The sequence below is a fragment of the Hylobates moloch genome, unplaced genomic scaffold (assembly GCF_009828535.3).
Source record: "Hylobates moloch isolate HMO894 unplaced genomic scaffold, HMol_V3 SCAFFOLD_18, whole genome shotgun sequence".
NCBI lineage: Eukaryota > Metazoa > Chordata > Mammalia > Primates > Hylobatidae > Hylobates > Hylobates moloch.
In genome coordinates this window covers 16900590-16921147 of record NW_026652293.1, presented here as the reverse complement: position 1 = coordinate 16921147, position 20558 = coordinate 16900590, and the positions used below count along the sequence as shown (strand labels likewise).

The following is a 20558-nucleotide window of genomic DNA, read 5'->3' as shown; positions in this document are numbered from 1 at the left end:
TGCTGCCTTTTGGTGGTGAGTGAATATACCAAGACCCATAAATACCCATTCTCAAAGTCCCATCTGAACAAAATGATTCTGAAGTAAAATTTGGTCAAAAATTTCAGGAACCATTACATACCAAAAATTATTCTTGATTTGACTCTTTATAGTCTACAAAATATGAAAACTATTAAGAAGTTACTTCATTTTTTTTTTTTTTTTTGAGACAGAGTCTTGCTCTGTCACCCTGGCTGGAGGGGAGTGGTGCAATCTCAGCTCACTGCAAACTCTGCCTCCTGGGTTCATGCCATTCTCCTGCCTCAGCCTCCCAAGTAGCTGGGACTACAGGCACTTGCCACCACGCCCGGCTAATTTTTGTATTTTTAGTAGAGATGGGGTTTCACCATGTTAGCCAGAATGGTCTGAAGTTACCTCATTCTTAATACCAGTTTTAAGTGGAATTTACAAATAGAACAGTGATGCTGTTATGTTAAGATGAGGACTGATCACCTTTACTTGCTTGCCTGTTGATGTAGCTGAACTCTTGGCTAGAAAAAAGAAGGAGCTTCCTCTTTCCTCTTCAATGGCCCATTTCTGAATATTCCAATCTCAGAGACTCAGGGACCACAACAAGGGAATTGAACAGCTTTTATTTTGCTCAAGTTAATATTACATGATAAACTCAGAGTATTATTGTGAAAACACTGATTAGACACTATTTGCTTATTTTGCACAACCCTCCATGAACTTTGATTTTTACCACAAAGGACTTTACTAAACTAGCTTCCACTTAGTACACTGAAATTCAAAGTCATGCTCATAACTGTTAATGAAAGCAGATTCAAAGCAACACCACCACCACTGAAGTATTTTTTAGTTATATAAGATTGGAACTACCAAGCATGTGGCTCATGGTCAGTGTAATTCTAATCTCACGGATATCCTCTGTTGGGGGAGAAGGTAAGTTCAAAATAGACCTGAATATTTAGTTCCTTTTTCAGATACATTTATCGGTTTTTGTGTGTATGCTTACATATTTTTAAATGAATAAATAGCTGAAAATATTTTAAATGAGTTATAATATTAATCTGTTTTATGGAAATACTTTCTAACATGCAATTAGCAGGAAAATAGAATAAAATTAGTTCTTTCCATCCTCTAAGTTGCAAAGGTAAATGGCCACCAAATAGAGAATGTAAAGAGGAATTAAATGAGGGAAAACCTGCTATAATAACGGTGGCAAGGTGAAGTATCAGGGTAATTCTGCATAAACTCCACAATGCCACTAACTAGAAAAATCAATCTCAAAAAGATTTGGCCACCTTCAAAATGCTTTTCGGATTTTATTTTCCTAGGTTTGATCATTTCAATTTTAAAAGTCATTAAAATGGAGGAATTCCCATTTCAATCTAATTATCATTCAACAGAGGGAAATATATTTTACTGAAACAATAGAAAATATCATTTATATATAAACCAGTGAACTGTCAAGAAATTGCTTCTTCTGAGCTCTTAAATGTCTAGAATAAAGTAATGTATCACCTCTTTATTAATACTACAAACTGCTTCTTACAATATTTTATAAACGGTCCCATTTTATTTCATGTTGAAATTAAGGCCACCATATCAAAGGAATTGCAAACAAAATCTCTACCAAGGTCTAGGATACTAATTAAACTATGTCTGTACATGGACTTTCGATCATTATGCTTTACCCTTTGATTTCCAGAAAGTTTTTACTTTACTGTTTTGCTGTTTCCTAATGTTTACAGACCTTTGAAGTTTTATTTGAACAGTTTCTCGTCAGTCCTGACATAAGAGAACAACATGAAAAATAAAATGCTTTCCTTTAAATATTTGCCCTTAGAAATGTTGCAAAATATTATTTCTATTGGCTTGAAATTCTTTTTTTTTTTTTTTTTTGAGATGGAGTTTCACTCGTTTGCCAGACTGGAGTGCAATGGTGTGATTTCGGCTCACCACAACTTCCATCTCCCAGGTTCAAGAGATTCTCCTGCCTCAGCCTCCCAAGTGGCTAGGATTACAGGCATGCACCACCACTCCTGGATAATTTTGTATTTTTAGTAGAGATGGGGTTTCTCCATGTTGGTCAGGCTGGTCTCGAACTCCCGACCTCAGGTGATTCACCCACCTCGGCCTCCCAAAGTGCTGGGATTACATGCATGAGCTACCACGCCTAGCCCTTGAAATTCATTTTATTTTGTTTTCACTTTTGTACTGAGCTGTAATCACAGGAGTGCGATTGTATGAGTGTATTTGATTTTTCTTAAGTCTGTGTTTATGGTATTTATTAAGTGGCTTATACACCTGTTACAAATGGCATTACACAAGGATTTCTAAATAGGGGAGAAGCAGAGGAAGATAAGTGAAAAATATGAGAAAAATATATAGAATTTTGGCAATTCCTAAACCTCCCCCCACCAAAAAAAGTTCAAGCTTCAATCCAGTCTCTGGGAGAAACTTCAGTGAAATTCTATCTAAAGGTTGCCTAGATGTTAAATGATCTGTAAGTGTGTGTTACACTGTCGTTTAGGTGTCTATTGAGAGACCTGCCAAACAGCAAAAACAACACACTGAAGCAACACATTTGTATACATAGAAAACTGCATGCTTCCAGTAGCAAAATATTTATCAAGCAATATGTTGTGCTTCATGTAGCAAAGAAGCTGGAAGAAAACGACAACCCTAACCACACCTCACTGCAACTTATAGTGTCCTAAAGAAAAGCAAAATGCAAATAGGCAAATAAATTGCAAGGCTATATATAGGTAACTGTGAGTGTGTATGTGTGTATAAACAGTCATGCATCACTTAATGATAGGGACACGTTCTAAGAAGTGCATCCTTAGGCGATTATCTTCTTATTCAAACATTATAGAGTGTACTTACACAAACCTAGGTTGTACAGCCTACTACCTAGCTGGGCCATATGATATAGCCTGTCACTCCTAGGCTGCAAACCTGTACAGCATGTTACTGTACTGAATACTGTGGGCAATTGTAGCACAACTGTAAGTATATGTTTATCTAAATATAGAAAAGTACAATACAAATACAGTATAAAACAATAAAAACGGCAGACTTATATAGGGCTCTTACCATGAATAGGGTGTGCAGGACTGAAAGTTACTCTCAGTAAGTCATTACGTGAGTGGTGAGTGAATGTGATGGCTTAGAACATCACCATACGCTACTAGAGGTGGTATAAACACTGTATACTTAGGCTAAACTAATTTATTTTATTTATTTATTTATTTCAATAGTTTTGGGGGAGCAGGTGGTTTTTGGTTACATGGATAAGTTCTTTAGTGCTAATTACTGAGCTTTTGATGCACCCAGGATAGACTAAATTTATTTTAAAACTTTTCTTCGATAATAAATTAATCTTAGTTTATGTTAACCTTTTTACTTCATCAACTATAATTTTTTTGTCTTTTGTGATAATATTTAGCTTAAAAGACATTGTAGAGACGTACAAAAGATTTTTTCTTTCTGTTCTTGTTCTATAAGCTTTTATCTTTTAAATATTTTACTTATTTATTTACTTTTTAAACCTTTTTGTTAAAAACAGACATAAACACACACATTAACCTCGGCCTACAAAGGGTCAGGATCATCAGTATCACTGTCTTCCTCCTCCGCTCTTGTCCCACTAGAAGGTCTTCAGGGCAGTAACACACATGGAGCTGTCCTCTCCTGTGATAGCAAAGGTTTCGTCTGGAATAGTCCCTGAAGGACCTGCCTCAGGAAAAATTAACAGTTTTACAGTTAATTTTTTTAATGAATAGAAGAAGCGAACTATAAAATACTGATAACAACTATACTATATCAAATACATTAACCAGTAGCACTTCTATATTGTCATCATCAAGTTACATATTGTACAAAATTGTGTGTGGTATATTTTTATGTGACTGGCAATGCTGTAGGTTTGTTTACACCAGCATTGCCACAAACATGTGAGTAATATATTGCACTGCAATGTTACAATGGCTATTAGGTGATAGGAATTTTTCAGCTACACTATAATCTTATGGGTCCACTGTCATATAAGTGATCATCATTGGCCAAAATGTCATTATGTGGTGAATAACTGTACGACTGTATATATATGTGTGTGTGTATATATATATATCCCAGAGGAAATATATTCATAATATTCTATCAGAATGTTGAGGCAAGAAAAATTATTTCTTATTTTTGAAGTGGGTGGTTGTGTAAAGGAGGCTTGCAAAAATACATTAACACTTCTAGCTAGCACCATTGCAGATATGCACAGTGAATATTTGATGAATGTCATAGAGTTAGTTCTGAAGCATAGGTACAATATAACTGGGTGATGAAAACCAAGTTATTCTAGATAGCAAAGAATATGTAGGCACAAATGTATGAAAATAAACTACTATAATTTTGGAAGAGTGAAGGATAGTTGAAAGAGTTATGGTAGGTTAATATTATCAACACAGGAGTCTTTCCCTCAATACCTTTACCAAAACAATCTAATGTCAAATTTTAAACAGATAGATAATCAATTTCAGGTTTCACGAGGTGATAATATTTCAAATATTGTGCAGCATTAAACATTACTTCTAGATAGATGAAAAAGAGAAATTTTTCTTGATTTGTCAGCTTAATTTCTGCACACATCTTCCAAATAAGGTGAAAAATAAAAGTATTTCTTATGCAGCAGTACTATATTGCAAAAATATCTTGACATAAAAACAAAGAGCAGTATTATATTGAGGAAATATCTTGAGCTAAATACATACTCAAAGATAAAGTGTATCAAACACATGGAATGTACAACATCAAGAGTGAACCCTAACATAAACTATGGACTTTGGGTGATAATTATATTGACGGTGAGGGAGGTTATGCATGTGGTAGGGAAGAGGAAGTGGTATGTAGGAAATCTCTACCTTCCACTCAATTTTGCTGTGAAAAACCTGTTAATAAAATGTAAAGTCTAATAAAAAATGTGTATACATATGTATGTGTACACAAAGAAAGAGTCAAAAAGCATGAAGATTTCACCCATTTTCTACATTGTTTTAATTTATCTTGCACCATCCTGTGTATGGATGTGTATATATATATATATATATATATATATATATATATATATATATATGTACAGTAGTCCTTTAGTATCCTCAAGGAATTGGTTCCAGGACTCTACCCACCCCCAGCAGATACCAAAATCCAAGGATACGCATGTCTCTAAGAGAGAATGGTGTAGTATTTGTATATAACCTGTGCATATCCTCCCATACAATTTATTTTATTTTATTTTATTTTATTTTAATTTTTTTTGAGGCGGAGTCTTGCTCTGTCGCCCCCAGGATGGTGTTTAGTGGCATGATCTCGGCTCACTGCAACCTCCCCCTCCTGGGTTCAAGTGATTCTTCTGCCTCAGCCTCCCAAGTATCTGGGATTACAGGTGCGCACCACCACACCTGGCTAATTTTTGTATTGTTAGTAGAGATGGGGTTTCACCATGTTGGCCAGGCTGGTCTCAAACTCTTGACCTCAAGTGATCCACCCGCCTCAGCCTCCCAAAGTGCTGGGATTACAGGCATGAGCTACCACACCCAGCCCTCTCATACAATTTAAGTAATCTCTAGATTATTTATAATACCTAATACAATGTAAATGCTATACAAATAGTTGTTATATTGTATTAATTGCATTATTTTTATTGTTTTATTGTCTTTTTTTGTTTTTTTTCTAAATATTTTTGATCTGCAGTTGGTTGAATCAGAGGATGTGAAACCAGTGGGGCTGACCGTATATATATGTGTATACAAGTATAAATATATAAATACAAATATACAAATATGTATTTGTATATACAACATTAAACCAGAATTTAGCTCTAACTTCATCTTGATTGAGTTGTTCTTAGTGATTTTCTTATATTCTCTCAATTATTTCCACTGAAACTATATTAACTTTGTAATCAGAAAATATTCAAAATGATATTAATAAACAAAAAACAAAACTACCTACCCAACATCTTTTCTGCACCTGAAAAAAAATAGGACAGAGTTTCTGGCTGAGATACCTATGACAGTCAATGAGAATAGAGAAAAGAAGTAAATTGAGAGCTAAGAACAACCCTATCACCCCTCTACTGTATACTACGTAGATCAGAAAGATTTGCTGCTCTTACACTCTGTCTTCATTCTTAAATTGTTGTGTGAGGGTTTTCTTCTTGAAGACATTGCAGGAGAGTTCATATTTCATATCACTCCAAAATATAAATTTTATATTCATTAACAATTACCTCCTCAAATACTCATGTACTCTTAATTAGTGATGTCTTTTCATTCCTAATTTGTACACTGGAAAGCATGTAAGCTAAAGGCATTTAAGCTAAATGAAAGAAAAAAACTAAATGAGATGATTAAAATATAATCTAGTGATTTCTTTATGTAGCTTATTATGTAACTCTTCAGTTTTGTGTTATTTTCCCAGCAACATTCTGTGATTTTCCAAAAATAAACCATGGAATTCTATATGATGAAGAAAAATATAAGCCATTTTCCCAGGTTGCTACAGGGGAAGTTTTCTATTACTCCTGTGATTATAATTTTGTGTCTCCTTCAAAATCCTTTTGGACTCGCATAATATGCACAGAAGAAGGATGGTCACCAGCACCAAAGTGTCTCAGTGAGTAAATGCCCTGTTCATTAAATGGATGTCATTCAGTGAACAGAGAAGGATATGCCAGACAAGATCATAAGGTCTTGATAATCACGGGGGCGGTGACCAGAGGAGCTGGAAAGATGGGAGACATAGTCCTCCTATTTTGAGATGCCTCCTATGAGAATCAGTGAAGAATAAATATGTCAACTGTCTTGCATTACCTGGAAATGCTCTACATGTTGAAATATATTAATTTTTTAAACTGATGATTAATATATTTTACTGCTAATATTTCTTTACTAATATTCATTTGGCAGCAGCCTGATCATAGTTTTCCTTTTAAATGTCATTTTTATACATATTCTGTTTTGAATTTACCATTCTTTTGCATATTGCAAGGAGGTTTAGCATTTTTACTTTTATATTTCAATAAATAATTTCTTTGGTCCTTAGAGTGTAGCTATATTAACCCTCCAATAAATGTAGAGAGCAGACTCCAATGATAACAGGTGTATTAAAAGAGAAAACAATTGGGAGACAGATAGATGAGGCAACAAAAGAGTTAGCAATGATCTTTCTCCTAAGAAACATTTATGAGAGCTAAGAGAGAAATAGATATATGAAGATGTTCTTTTGTCCCTAAAAGAGTTGATAAACATAAAATATTTTATTATAAAGACCATAGAACAACAACATGAAATATTTTCTTCTATACATACACATAAAAGACCCAAAAATATATTTCATCATATATATAGTAGCATGACTTAACTTCTTTTGAAAATGTTTATATTTGATATCAGCTTTGAAAGATTTCCTTTTTGGTTTTTTGTTTGTTTTGTTTTGTTTTTTGAGACAGAGTCTCATTCTGTCACCCAGGCTGGAGTGCAGTGCTGCCATGTCGACTCACTGCTACCTCTGCCTTCTGGGTTCAAGTGATTCTCCTGTCTCAGCCTCCAGAGTAGCTGGAATTACAAGTGCGCACCACTATGCCCGCTACTTTTTGTATTTTTAGTAGAAACAGGGTTTCACCATGTTGGCCAGGCTGGCCTTGAAATCCTGGCCTCAAGTGATCCACTCACCTCAGCCTCCCAAAGTGCAGGGATTACCAGCGTGAGCCACTTCACCCGGTTTATTAAAATATTTTAAAATGCAGTTGTACTTTTTCTTTGCTACTTCCATCTTGTATATTAATCCGTTTTTGGTATTTAGGACTGTGTTTCTTTCCTTTTGTGGAAAATGGTCATTCTGAATCTTCAGGACAAACACATCTGGAAGGTGATACTGTACAAATTATTTGCAACACAGGATACAGACTTCAAAACAATGAGAAAAACATTTCATGTGTAGAACGGGGCTGGTCCACTCCTCCCAAATGCAGGTCCACTGGTAAGTGCAAGGCTGTTCTCTCAGATGCTGTTATATATTATAAAGTTTAAAAGAAATAAATCCTTTTTTACAGATTAAATATAGGTTAAATATAGGCTTTACCACATACTTCTATCATTATTCATTTGATTCTCAGTTCCAATTGTGTCTAAGTGGATGTGCAGTAACATAGTTTGCCTACCTATATAAATCAAATATATGTGACAAGTAAAAATATTAGACAAGGATACACCTTGAAGATAATCCCTTGAAGTTTAAGTAATACCTGTGTGTGGTTTATAGTATCAGGTTGGTTGACAAGAAATGGTTAAAAAACTGAAGTACTGAAGTGAAAATAAATCCAACTCTAGTTAAAATGTCTTATAAGTAAGACAGTAATATTTATCTTTATTTAAATTCATATGCTCTATTTGATAAATCATCAATTTCTAAGTTTTAGAAAGTCCATACTTCTGAGAGGTATGTTTATTTGTGAGTAGCTTAGCATTTGGAAAACGATTCTTTTGGAAACCTGTGGTATAAATGATGGCACCTCCCAGTCCTGTGTGAACTCTTGCAATTCTTCATCTTTATAGCTCCTCAGTAATTGTTTTTTGCCCAGCCCAATACGATTCCATCCTATGCTTGCACAGCTCAGTATTCAACTAAAAACAAAAGGAGCCCCATGGACACTTCTATAGCTCTTTCTCTTCATACCACTTTCTCTCTCCTATTATGCCCAGTAACTTCTGGCCACCATAGTCTCCAAGACTGACCTTATTAGTCTCAACTAAAGAAGACCACTGAGTTTTTGCTGAGTTCTCCCTCACAGCACAGAGTCTAGAAAAGGCCTCCCAGCAAACAGATGGGGCTGTGTGCTACGGTAGTTTGGGGTTTCGAGTTTTTTTCATTTTCTTAGTCATCACGGTCATGTGCTGGGTGATTTCCAGTGTTCTTGAAATATATTTTGTACAGTTTTCTAATTTTTTTCCTGGGAGGCTATGTTGATACCGGCTATTCCATCCAATAGGAAATAGAATCCGTGGTATGCTTTTCAAAAGATGTTATGTTATCAAATATTATTCCACATCTTTAATTCTTAATTTTAAACCTCTAGAGCAGGGCACAGTGGTGTGTGCCTCTAGTCCCAGCCACTGGGAAGGCTGAAGCAGGAGGATCACTTGAGCCCAGGTGTTCAAGGCTGCAGTGAGCTATGACGGCACCAGTGCACTCCAACCTGGGCAACAGAGTGAGACCCTGTCTTCACTAAATTTACACTTCTAGAAAATTGAGTCTTCTTAAAACAGCTGAAATTGTGATAGTTTTTCAGTAAACAGTTAAGTCATAGCCTCTTTCTATTACTAGAGGATTAAACATTATTAACATTTGCAAAAAACAAAAAAAAAAAGAACGAATGTTATGAATACCAGAAAATTCCAGTGATTGAATAGGGTTTAGGATTTATAGGCTTCAGTGATGGCATAAATATTTCCATACTTTCTCTATGTCATGAACAAGCTCTCTTCATTTCGTGGGATGATGGCTATTGTCAGCCCAACAATTATAATTTAGAAGCTTGACAAATTAAGTTTGACCAGCTGTGTCCCATACAAGCTGGCTCTTGTGTACAGTCTGTAAGACTTTGTTAGCTTTAAGTCTGTTGCTTTGTGACACAAAAAATATCCTCGGTTTAATTCATGTTTTCCCCATCTAAGAACTAGAATCAACCATACCTCCAATAAGTTCTGGTTCCATTCAGTGGGTAATGACATTTAGAAACTAAGTTGCCAAAATAAACTGGCTTCAAAACTTAGCACGTTTTATTTAATCTGACAAAGAACACATTTTTTTGTTCAAGTTCTCAGAATATTGCTACTTTTCCCTCTCTGCCTGTCACATATTCCAAAAGCATAAGGCAACATATTGAGGTTATCAGAGTAGATGGAGGAAGTCAGAATCTCCAAAGTGGAAGAATTTAGCGGAACACTCTATGTCCAAGGTTGAATGGTAGCTCAAGAACACTGTGGAGAGTTAATAAAGTTTCAGGGCAACTAGACTCCTAGTGATAGCTGCACAGTCTGTTTTTTCATGTATGGTAACATTTTGCAAGTTATGGTAATCCATGCTGCAGGGATTAGTACAGCGCAATCTCTGGGGGCTGTTATTTCGTTTACGACACCATGCAATAACCATATATGAATAAAGCAGCTGGGAAACCCTACATCAGCCAAGATTATTTATTTATTTATTTGCTTACTTATTTACTTATTTATTTTTTTGAGACAAAGTCTCACTGTGTTGCCCAGGCTGGAGTACAATGGTGGGATCTTGGCTCCCTGCAAACTCTACCTCCAAGGTTCAAGCGATTCTTGTGCCTCAGCCTCCTGAGTAGTTGGGATTACAGGCATGTGTCACCACACCCAGCTAATTTTTGTATTCTTAGTAGAGCCAGGGTTTCACCAAATTGGCCAGACTGGTCTCCAACTCCCAACCTCAGGCGATCCACCAACCTTGGTTTCCCAAAGTGCTGACGTAACAGGCATGAGCCACTGTACCCAGACAGATCAATTGTTTTCAATGGCATTTAGTTTTTACAATTAGATTTTTTAAAAGATGATAATCAATAAAGAATTGCCATCCAAATATTGGAATAAAATACAGAGATTTAGGGATACAAGTTTTATATAGGTGAAATGAGTCACATTCTAGTGGGATTTGCTTGAGTAAACTGCAGTCAAACCATTACAGTGCCTACAACAGTACATAAAACTAGTTACTTTAAATAATATTTATGAGATTATTAGAAAATATTTCAATTTTTTTGTGTATACTTGATTTATTCAGATTATTTACTTTGTCTTGAATGTCAATTATGTACTTTACATAAGAATTAATATATACTTTTATAAACTAACCATTAATGAAAGATGATTAAATAAGAAAAATAAACACATATTCACATACATAGCTATTTCTAATTGAATCAGAAGATATTCATAATGAGTTAGTTTTTATAAACATACTAGTGATGGAGTTGAGAATAATGGAAAGGTTCAAAAAACCTAGAAGATGGGGTTTTTAAAAAGTCTTTGATATTTAGTTACCCGTTTGGTAAAATTGGGAATAATTTGCTTTATAATTTCCCTCCAACTTTCTGCCCATATGGGCGAAATTGGCCGAAAGAAAGGGGCTACAGTCCTCATACAAGTTCAAAACCCAGCAGGGCACTCATTAAATCTTAAATCTCAAATCTCCAAAAAAGGTCTCATTTGACTCCTCGTCTCACATCCAGGACACACTGATGCAAGGGGTAGGCTTCCAAGGTCTTGGGTAGCTCCACTTCTGTGGCTTTGCAGGGTTCAGCCCCCAGGGCTGGTCTCATGGGCTGGCATTGAGTGCCTGCGGCCTTTCCAGGTGCATAGTACAAGCTGTTGGTGTATCTACCATTCTGTGGTCTGAAGGAGAGTAGCTTCCTACTCAAAGCTCCACTAGGCAGTGCCTCAGTGGTGACTCTGTGTGGGGGTTCCAACCCTACATTTCCCTTCCACACTGCCCTAGCAGAGGTTCTCCATGAACCTGCAGACTCCACCCCTGCAGACTTCTGCCTGGACATGCAGAAATTTCCATACAACCCCAGAAATCCAGGAAGAGGTTCCCACTTGGAACCAAAAAAAAGCTCAGATCTTGTCTTCTGTGCACCCACAGGCACAACACCATGTGGAAGCTGCCAAGGTTCGAGGTTTGCACCTTCTGAAAAAATGACCTGAGCTATATGTTGGCCCCATTTAGCCACGGCTGGAGCTGGAGCAGCTAGGACTCAGCAGGGCACCAGGTCCTGAGGCTGCACACAACAGCAGGGCCCAGGCCCATGAAAATATTTTTCTCTCCTAGGCCTTTGGGCCTGAGATGGGAAAGCCTCAAAGATCTCTGACATGCCCTGGAGTCATTTTCCCCATTGTCTTAGGCTATTAACATTTGGCTTTGTGTAATTTATGCAAATTTCTGTAGCAGGATTGAATTATTCCCCAGAATATGAGTTTTTCTCTTCTACCACATGGTCAGGCAGCAAATTTTGCAAACTTTGTCACTCTTGAACATTTTGCTGCTTAAAAATTTCCTACTCCAGTTACCCTAAATCATCTCTCTCAACTTCAAAGTTCCACAGATCTCTAGGGCAGGGGCAAATTGACACTAGTCTCTTTTCTACGGCAGAGCAAGGGTGACTTTTGTTCCAGTTCCCAATAAGTTTCTCATCTCCATCTAAGACCACTTCAGCCTGGACTTCATTGTCCATATCTCTATAAGCATTTTGGTCAAAACCATTGAACAAGTCTCAAGGGGGTTCCAAACTTTCTCTCATCTTCCTGTCTTCTTCTGAGGCCCCTAAGCTGTTCCAACCTCTGCCTGTTACCCAGTTCCAAAGTCACTTCCACATTTTCAGGTATCTTTAGAGCAGTGCCCACTGTACCAATCTACTGTATTAGTCCATTGTCACACTGCTATAAAGAACTTCTCCAACCTGGGTAATGTATCAGTAAAATAGGTTTGGCCGGACATGGTGGCTCACACCTGTAATCCTAGCACTTTGGGAGACTGGGGCAGGCAAATCACTTGAGGTCAGGAATTTGGGACTAGCCTGACCCACATGGTGAAACTCTGTCTTTAATAAAATATAAAAATTAGCTGGGCATGGTGGTGCACACCTGTAATCTCAGCTACTCGGGAGGCTGAGGCTGGAGCATCACTTGAGCCGGGGAGGCGGAAGCTGCAGTGAGCCAAGACAGTGCCACTGTACTGTAGTCTGGGTGACAGAGCAAGACTCTGTCTCAGAAAAATAATAATAATAAACAAATAAAGTAGGTTTAATTGACTCACAGTTCCACATGGCTGTGGCTTCAGAGAACTTACAATCATGGCAGTAGCGGGGGCAGGCACTTCTTCACAAGGCAGCAGGAGAGAGACAAGTGGGCGAAGGAGGAACTTCCAAACACTTATAAAACCATCAGATCTCATGAGAACTCACTCACTATCATGAGAACAGCATGGGGGAAGCCATCCCCATGATCCAACCACCCCCCACCAGGTCTCTGCCTCAATACCTGGGGATTACAATTCAAGATAAGATGTGAGTGGTGTGAGTGGAGACACAAAGCCTAACTATATCAGGTGGCAAGTATGTGCAATAAATGATGTGAATGCAAAAAAGAGTAATCTCAAGCGCTCCAGCTACCAATATCTCCTCAGTCTTCTAATATCATTCTCTTCTTGTATTTTTGATAGATTTGGAATAATTTAATGTAATTAAGTCAAAATAGCTGATCATTTTTTCAAGTTATGAGAAAAATATTGTATAGTATTAGTTGGTTCTACATTTCACTATTAGTTTATGCCTTATGGTCAATCTGGGAAGTGTTCAGTCGTTTTTTTATTGTTTTCAGCCCAGTACTTTTTCTCTTCTCTTTCTGGATTGCCTCTACTTAATTGTTGTTGTTTGTTGTATTCTAAAGGTCTCTGAAGCTCAGTTCAGCTTTCTGTTTTCAGTCTATTTTCAGACTGGGTAATTAATATTGCTCTGTATTGAAGTTCATGAATTTATTCATCTGTCATCTTCCAATGTATTATGAAGCCTATCCAGTGGTTGTTTTTTAATTCTTGTTTTACTATTTGGGTTTATAATTCCTATTGGATTTTTTAAAGCATCATCAATTTCAACATCTGTGTCTTCTTAGTGTTGTCTTTTGTTATTAATAATTGTCTTTTCCCTATTGAGAGTTTCCTGGTCCTTAATATGAAGAGTAATTTTTAAATTTATTCTAGATATTTTAGCTGTTATATTTTGAGTACTGGATTGCAAAAAAAGTCTTATTTGGCAGATTCCATTGCTGCCATGCTGGGTATAAGCCCAGGTTTCCCGCTTGGCTTCTGCTGACATCATGGGAAAAGGGAGAGGTGTCTTGTTACTTGACCATGTGGGTAGAAGTCTAGGTTCCTCAGTTGACCTCTGTTTATCTGGAAGTGTGGAGGGTGGTCATTGGCTTCTTAGGATCTTTCCTACAGTATGTAAGTTATTGTTAAAAATGATTTTTATTTTGTAAGGCTGCTCTTTTCCTGGGCTTTTGGGTATAGAAAGTAGGCTCTTCTGAGGATTTTCTTTTTTTGTCTGAACCTCATATCAATACTGGGCTGTGGTCTTCTCCAGTGTCCTATCCAGGATACAAAGGAGTGCATAAGAAAACCCACATGACACCCTGCTGTGTCATTCCTTGAGTCCCGAAGTCCCCAGCCACATCAAATTCTCTACATCTTTCAGAGTCTTTTTATGTTCTTTTCCTTTTTTTTTTTTTACATTGCGTCCAAAATTCGAGTTGTACTTCGCATAAGGAAAAGGTAGAAAAGTTTGTTCCTCATTTTGCCAATACCAAGAATCCAGCAATTCCCTTTTACTTTCTATTAATTTGTATTCCTTAAATTTTTCAAGGAGTTAATGTTTCTTTTGCAAGGCAAATGAAAATAAAGAATGAAATGACTACAGACCCAATAAACTCCAAACAATGTTGAATTTAAAATAAGAAACTTTCTGTGTTTTGTCATAGCTTTCTATCTGTTTAGCATGTATTCATTTAGAAAAACATTTCTTAATCCTGGAATACTACAAGTTGTTGTCTTTGTTAATGCTGTATGTGTTCATTCAGTGAGGAGAAAAGAACTTAAAATTTAACTTTCAGTTTGTAGGATAAATTTTACTCCAGGAATCATTTCATTCAGCACAAATCACAAAAGCCCTGATAGAATACAAAGTGCCTAGTTTGTATTTGCCTTATTTGAACTTGTATTTTTATTTGCCCTCCCAGTAAATCAAATGATGTTTTTTTAGTTTCTGCAGAAAAATGTGGGCCCCCTCCACCTATTGACAATGGAGACATTACTTCATTCCCATTGTCAGTATATGCTCCAGATTCATCAATTGAGTACCAATGCCAGAACTTGTATCAACTTGAGGGTAACAAGCGAATAACATGTAGAAATGGACAATGGTCAGAACCACCAAAATGCTTACGTAAGTACTTTAATATTCTCATGGATTCTGGAAAAATCAGTGTGATGAGTCTGATATTGCACTGTTTGTAAAATAATTTTCATAGACTAACAAACAAGCATTCTGCTGAATGCTTGCCTACCAAATGTTTATATGATAGAATGTAAAGTTTAGAAATTTTTCTCTTTATATTTATATTTTATTGAAAAACATTTAGTTGAGATAAATAAAAAGAATACATATTTATGTTCTACAACATGTTGATTTGATATATTTATAAAGCAATGATTACTATAAATTAATTAACACATTCATTACCACCTACGGTTACCATTGTGTGTAAGTGTGTGTGTGTGTGTGTGAGAGAGAGAGAGATGAGGACTCTTAAAATCTGCTCTCTTTTCAAATTTCAAGTAAATAATACCATATTATTAGCTATTAATGTCTTTACATATCTCTATTTGATTCCCAGTTCTTGTTCATCTTATTACTGAAAGTTTGGATTCTTTTTTTTTTTTTTTTCCAAGACGGAGTCTCGCTCTGTCGCCCAGGCTGGAGTGCAGTGGCCCAATCTCGGCTCACTGCAAGCTCCGCCTCCCAGGTTCACGCCATTCTCCTGCCTCAGCCTCTCCGAGTAGCTGGGACTACAGGCGCCCGCCACCACGCCTGGCTAATTTTTTGTATTTTTAGTAGAGACGGGGTTTCACTGTGGTCTGGATCTCCTGACCTCCTGATCCGCCCGCCTTGGCCTCCGAAAGTTTGGATTCTTTCACCAATATCATAATCAAACAAAAACAGCAATGATAGGTTCTAAAATGCAACTATCTTAATATGACAATTGATGTTATGAATCTTTGGTAATAACATCAAATTATCATCCATTAAATATAATACCTCATTTTTACATCATTTACCATTTTAACTTTACTTAAATCTATGTTTTGTTTTTACAGCATTGGTTTGGAAAGGATTTTGAGAAATAATTCCTTAACCATCATATAACATTCTACTTGAAAATCTGAGAGTCAATGAAGATTTGCATACTACTTAATGTTTTATGTTCATTTTTTTCTACTTTCAGATCCATGTGTAATATCACAAGAAATTATGGAAAAATACAGCATAACATTAAAGTGGACAAACCAACAAAAGCTTTATGCAAGAACAGGTGACATAGTTGAATTTGTTTGTAAATCTGGATATCATCCAACAAAATCTCATTCATTTCGAGCAATGTGTCAGAATGGGAAACTGGTATATCCCAGTTGTGAAGAAAAATAGAATCAATGGCATTACTATTAGTAAAATGCACAACTTTTTCTGAATTTACTATTAAATTTGTTTTCAATTTCATTTTTCAAGTACTGTTTTACTCATTTTTATTCATAAATAAAGTTTTGTATTGATTTGTGAAAATGCAATTACAATCTGAGACGTGTCACAATGGTGAGGACTATCTTCACCAAATCTAAAGAACAACCTAGGAATTGTCTTTTTTTTTCTTTTTAAAAATATTGATAATAACTGTATATATTCATGGAGTACATGGTAATGTTTCCATATATATAATGTATAATGGTCAGTTAGGGTAATTAGTATATCCATTATCTCAAACATTTTTCATTTCTTTGGGTTAGGAGCATTAAATATTCTCCTTCCAGCTATTTGATACTCCATAGTATATTATTGGTAACTGAAGGAATTATATCTAGATGTTACCCCAGGTATCTTGAAATGTCATTTCCTAACAGTCACAGCCTGGGAGCTCATGTTGGCCTTCTTTCAGAGCTTGCAACTATGTATATCCACATAACTAATCAAAATAATTTGTGTTTTGGTGAGAATTAGCAACTGCAATGGCTAGTTTTATGTGTCAACTTGGCTAGGCTATTAAGCCCAGTTATTTAATCAAATGTTAATCTAAGTGTTGCTGTGAAGAAGGTATTTTATAGATGGAGTTAATAACATCTACAATAAATTGCCTTTAAGTAAAGATTACCCTTGATAATATGGGTGGGTCACATTCAATCAATTGAAGCAGTTAGAGTCAAAACTTAGGCTTCCCAAAGAAGAAGAAATTCTACCTCAAGACTGTAACATCAACCCTTGTCTGAGCTTCTACTCCATTAGCCTATGAATTTTGGGCTTGCATATATCCACAAATTAAGTAAACCAATTGCATAAAAAAACTCGGCCGGGCGTGGTGGCTCAAGCCTGTAATCCTAGCACTTTGGGAGGCCGAGGTGGGCGGATCATGAGCTCAGGAGTTCGAGACTACCCTGGCCAACATAGTGAAACCCTGCCTCTCCTAAAAATACAAAAAAATTAGCCAGGCGTGGTGGCGGGTGCCTGTAGTCCCAGCTACTCAGGAGGCTGAGGCAGGAGAATGGTGTGAACCCGGGAGGCGGAGCTTGCAGTGAGCCGAGATGGCGCCACTGCACTCCAGCCTGGGCAAGAGCGCAAGACTCTGTCTCAGAAAAAAAAAAAAAAAAAAAAAAACTCTCTCTATCTCATCTATCTACATATATCTCACACTGTACATTCTGTTTCTCTGGGAAACACTAATACATCATCTTACCACTTAATTTTTTTAACCAGTTAAAATCTCTCACTATCTTCCTAGGATTTGTATTACTTAATATTCACTAGAGAGGCTAGTTTGACCAGTTATAAAATTCTCATTTAACAAGAACAACTAAGACTGGGTGAAGAGAGAACTTTTCCAAAGTCTGACTATAAGCTGGTAATTGAATTCACCACCAAATTACAAACCATTTATTTTAAAGAACCTGTGGTTAAAATTAACCTGGCAGGCACCAATATTTTTCTGTTTTGCAAAACAGATCACATATTTAATGTTATTTCTCTAGTGTTTATCATCATCTGATCTCTAAAACCTGGCACTTGGAAGGTAGGATCTGTTGATGAAGGGTCAGACCGAAGGAGTGCCATGATTTAACCTGTGTCTTCCCAAATCTCCATCAGAACCTTTGTCACACATTTTTAGTTCAAATATTTCTCTCAATATTGCTGGGTTAAATTGTTCATTTTCTTTACTCTCCACCATGAGATGTTTTAATTTCACCAAACTTGTTAGCAGCAACCAAGAAATTGTATTTCTACTAATTTCTCCATCATATTGTATCTTATTCTAAATATATTTTTCACAAATTCTGGAGTCAAAGTCATATAATCCAAACTCCACTCCTACTATTCATCCCAGATAATCTTCCTCAGAGGATTTTCCCTTCAAAGAAAAAGTGGATTGGAAACACTCTGGCAATACAAGTTTGTCAGACTCTCCATCCTACCCATTTTTAAATTTCATGGTGCCTTTACCATCTCATGAAGAAGGTGAGAAGCTGAGTGTCCATTTCTGATACCACTCTGCAACTCCTACACTGCTCAGCTAACAGCAGTGATCTTGCTTTCAGAACTAACAATTCACACTTTTACCTATCATTACGTTAACTTTTAAAAGTTATTTTAAACAGCAATAATGTCAAGAGCATAGTGAGAATTGTAACTCCCACGTGTGGCTTCTGACTGTCCAAATCTGTCCTCAGAATGCATGTGGCTAAGAGAGACAATAGTTAATGAGTGTCTGTCATCTCTTAAGTTCCTCCATCTCTTGTACTTTATAAGTCGATGAGCTCCCTCAGCTGCATCTCATGAAATCCAGTTATTTATTATACTTATTTTAGATGAACAACTTAAAAAGCATGATTTGAGCACCTTAACCCAGATTCTTATTTATCTTGGATCTGGTGTACAAGTTTCTCTCGCAAGAATTTTAACAAGGGTCACATTATCAGTCTTCTATGAAATTAGAGAAAACACCAGACTTGTTTTTAAACCTTTTCTTAAAGAAATATGCAGAAAACCCAAAAACATGGGTGAGCACTACATAGGTAAAGAAATAAAACATTACTATTTCATCAGAAATACAATTTAACTTTGAAAACTTAAATTTAAATATGATTTCTAAAATAGTTAAGACTTGGTTATATTTGATGACATCAATAAAGATGAACTAGGTAAGTAATCATAATGGAGCACATTCTTAACTACAATCATTTTTATGACACGTATGTACCTCAGAGTGGAGATAATTAAAATATTAGCATGTAATGCAGCATAGTTACATTATGCAGATTAAAGATGTCCACAAATAATTTGAAAATCCTCTGATTAAGTGATCTATTTCCCCATCATCTTGAACTCGTGCTAACCCATGACTGCTTTGATCCATAGGATATAGTATAAGTATCTCTATGTCAATTATGGATAAAAGCTTTAAAAAAAAATAACAGCTTTGTCTTTAGTAGCTTCTAACCAGTATGTGAGAATTCTTACTACCCTGTAGAGAGGCCCTGAGAGTGACAGAAGTCACCTGAACCCCAAATTTCACCCATTGTTGGCAAAGCACCAAATATGTGACTGAAGACATGTTAAACCATCAACTCCAGAATATGTACCAGATAAATAACATTGAATGTCTTTATTAATGCCCAAAAAAACAAAAGAATTATCCGTCCGAATCCCACCAAAATTACTGTCCCATAGAATTGTGAGATGTCATTAAATGATGTACTAGAAAAGAATAAACATCTCAAAACACTAAACTAAGCTTACAATATAAGAAAGTAGGAAATAATTAATATTAATGCAGAAATCAATGAAGCAAATTCAATTTAGAAAAAATGTATTTTAGTAATCTTCTCAAAGAACAAATGAAACGAACCAATGCTAATTCTTTGAGAATAATAATAAATTTATTTTTAGCAAAAATAACTAAGGAAAAAAAGCAGACACAAATTACCTGCCATTTGAGATGGTATAGGGCATTAATTAAAATTCCTCTAATAACTTAAAGGTATAAAATTATTTTAATTTTTGAAGTGTCCAAATGGTTTTGTCTGAAAAACATACCAAAAGAGGAGAGAATGCACAAAGTAGTTCCATTGTTAAATGGGCATTGTATACGAAAGAAAATTCTGCAAGAGGGTACAGTAGCAGCCTTGGTCATATTTGTAATTAAATAGCTTCTCTTCTTCTGGGACTCACTGCAGAGACTGTTGAGGCTCTGTCTTAGGCTATAGAAGGAAGAATTTAAACAAGGGATCTTTCACTAGACCATCTGCTGCAGGAGGCTAAATGATCAGCCTATCTCTCTGATGGCCATTCATAAAAGAATGGTCACTTCTCTGCCTGGAAAATTGTGGCAGATCCTGATGGGAAAATATAAGACTAAACCAGCCCAGTGGGCTAAACTTTAATCTCTATTCCTAGCTATTATGGAAGATTTTGAGTACATAAAAAACGCAATCACATGGGTTGATACCAATCCACAGTCAGGGATTAATTCGTAGGAAAGCAGTTGATTCAAATACTTCTTGCCTGATACACTATCTTTATGGGAATTAAAATTGGGACACGTAGATGCCTACCAAAATAAAAACTCCACCAGGACTGGAAAGGAACTGGAGTCAACGAATAGATA

General features: G+C 36.1%; 1 protein-coding gene across 1 annotated transcript in view; it reads left to right on the top strand.

The window, feature by feature from the left end:
• The window catches only part of LOC116457932 (complement factor H-related protein 3-like), a 39425-nt gene extending 23089 nt beyond the window's left edge, over window positions 1-16336 (top strand). The window contains 2 exon segments of the mRNA XM_058430661.1: window positions 14894-15076; window positions 16137-16336. Coding sequence (XP_058286644.1) covers window positions 14894-15076; window positions 16137-16336 — 383 coding nt within the window.
• Window positions 16337-20558: the final 4222 nt, after the last annotated feature.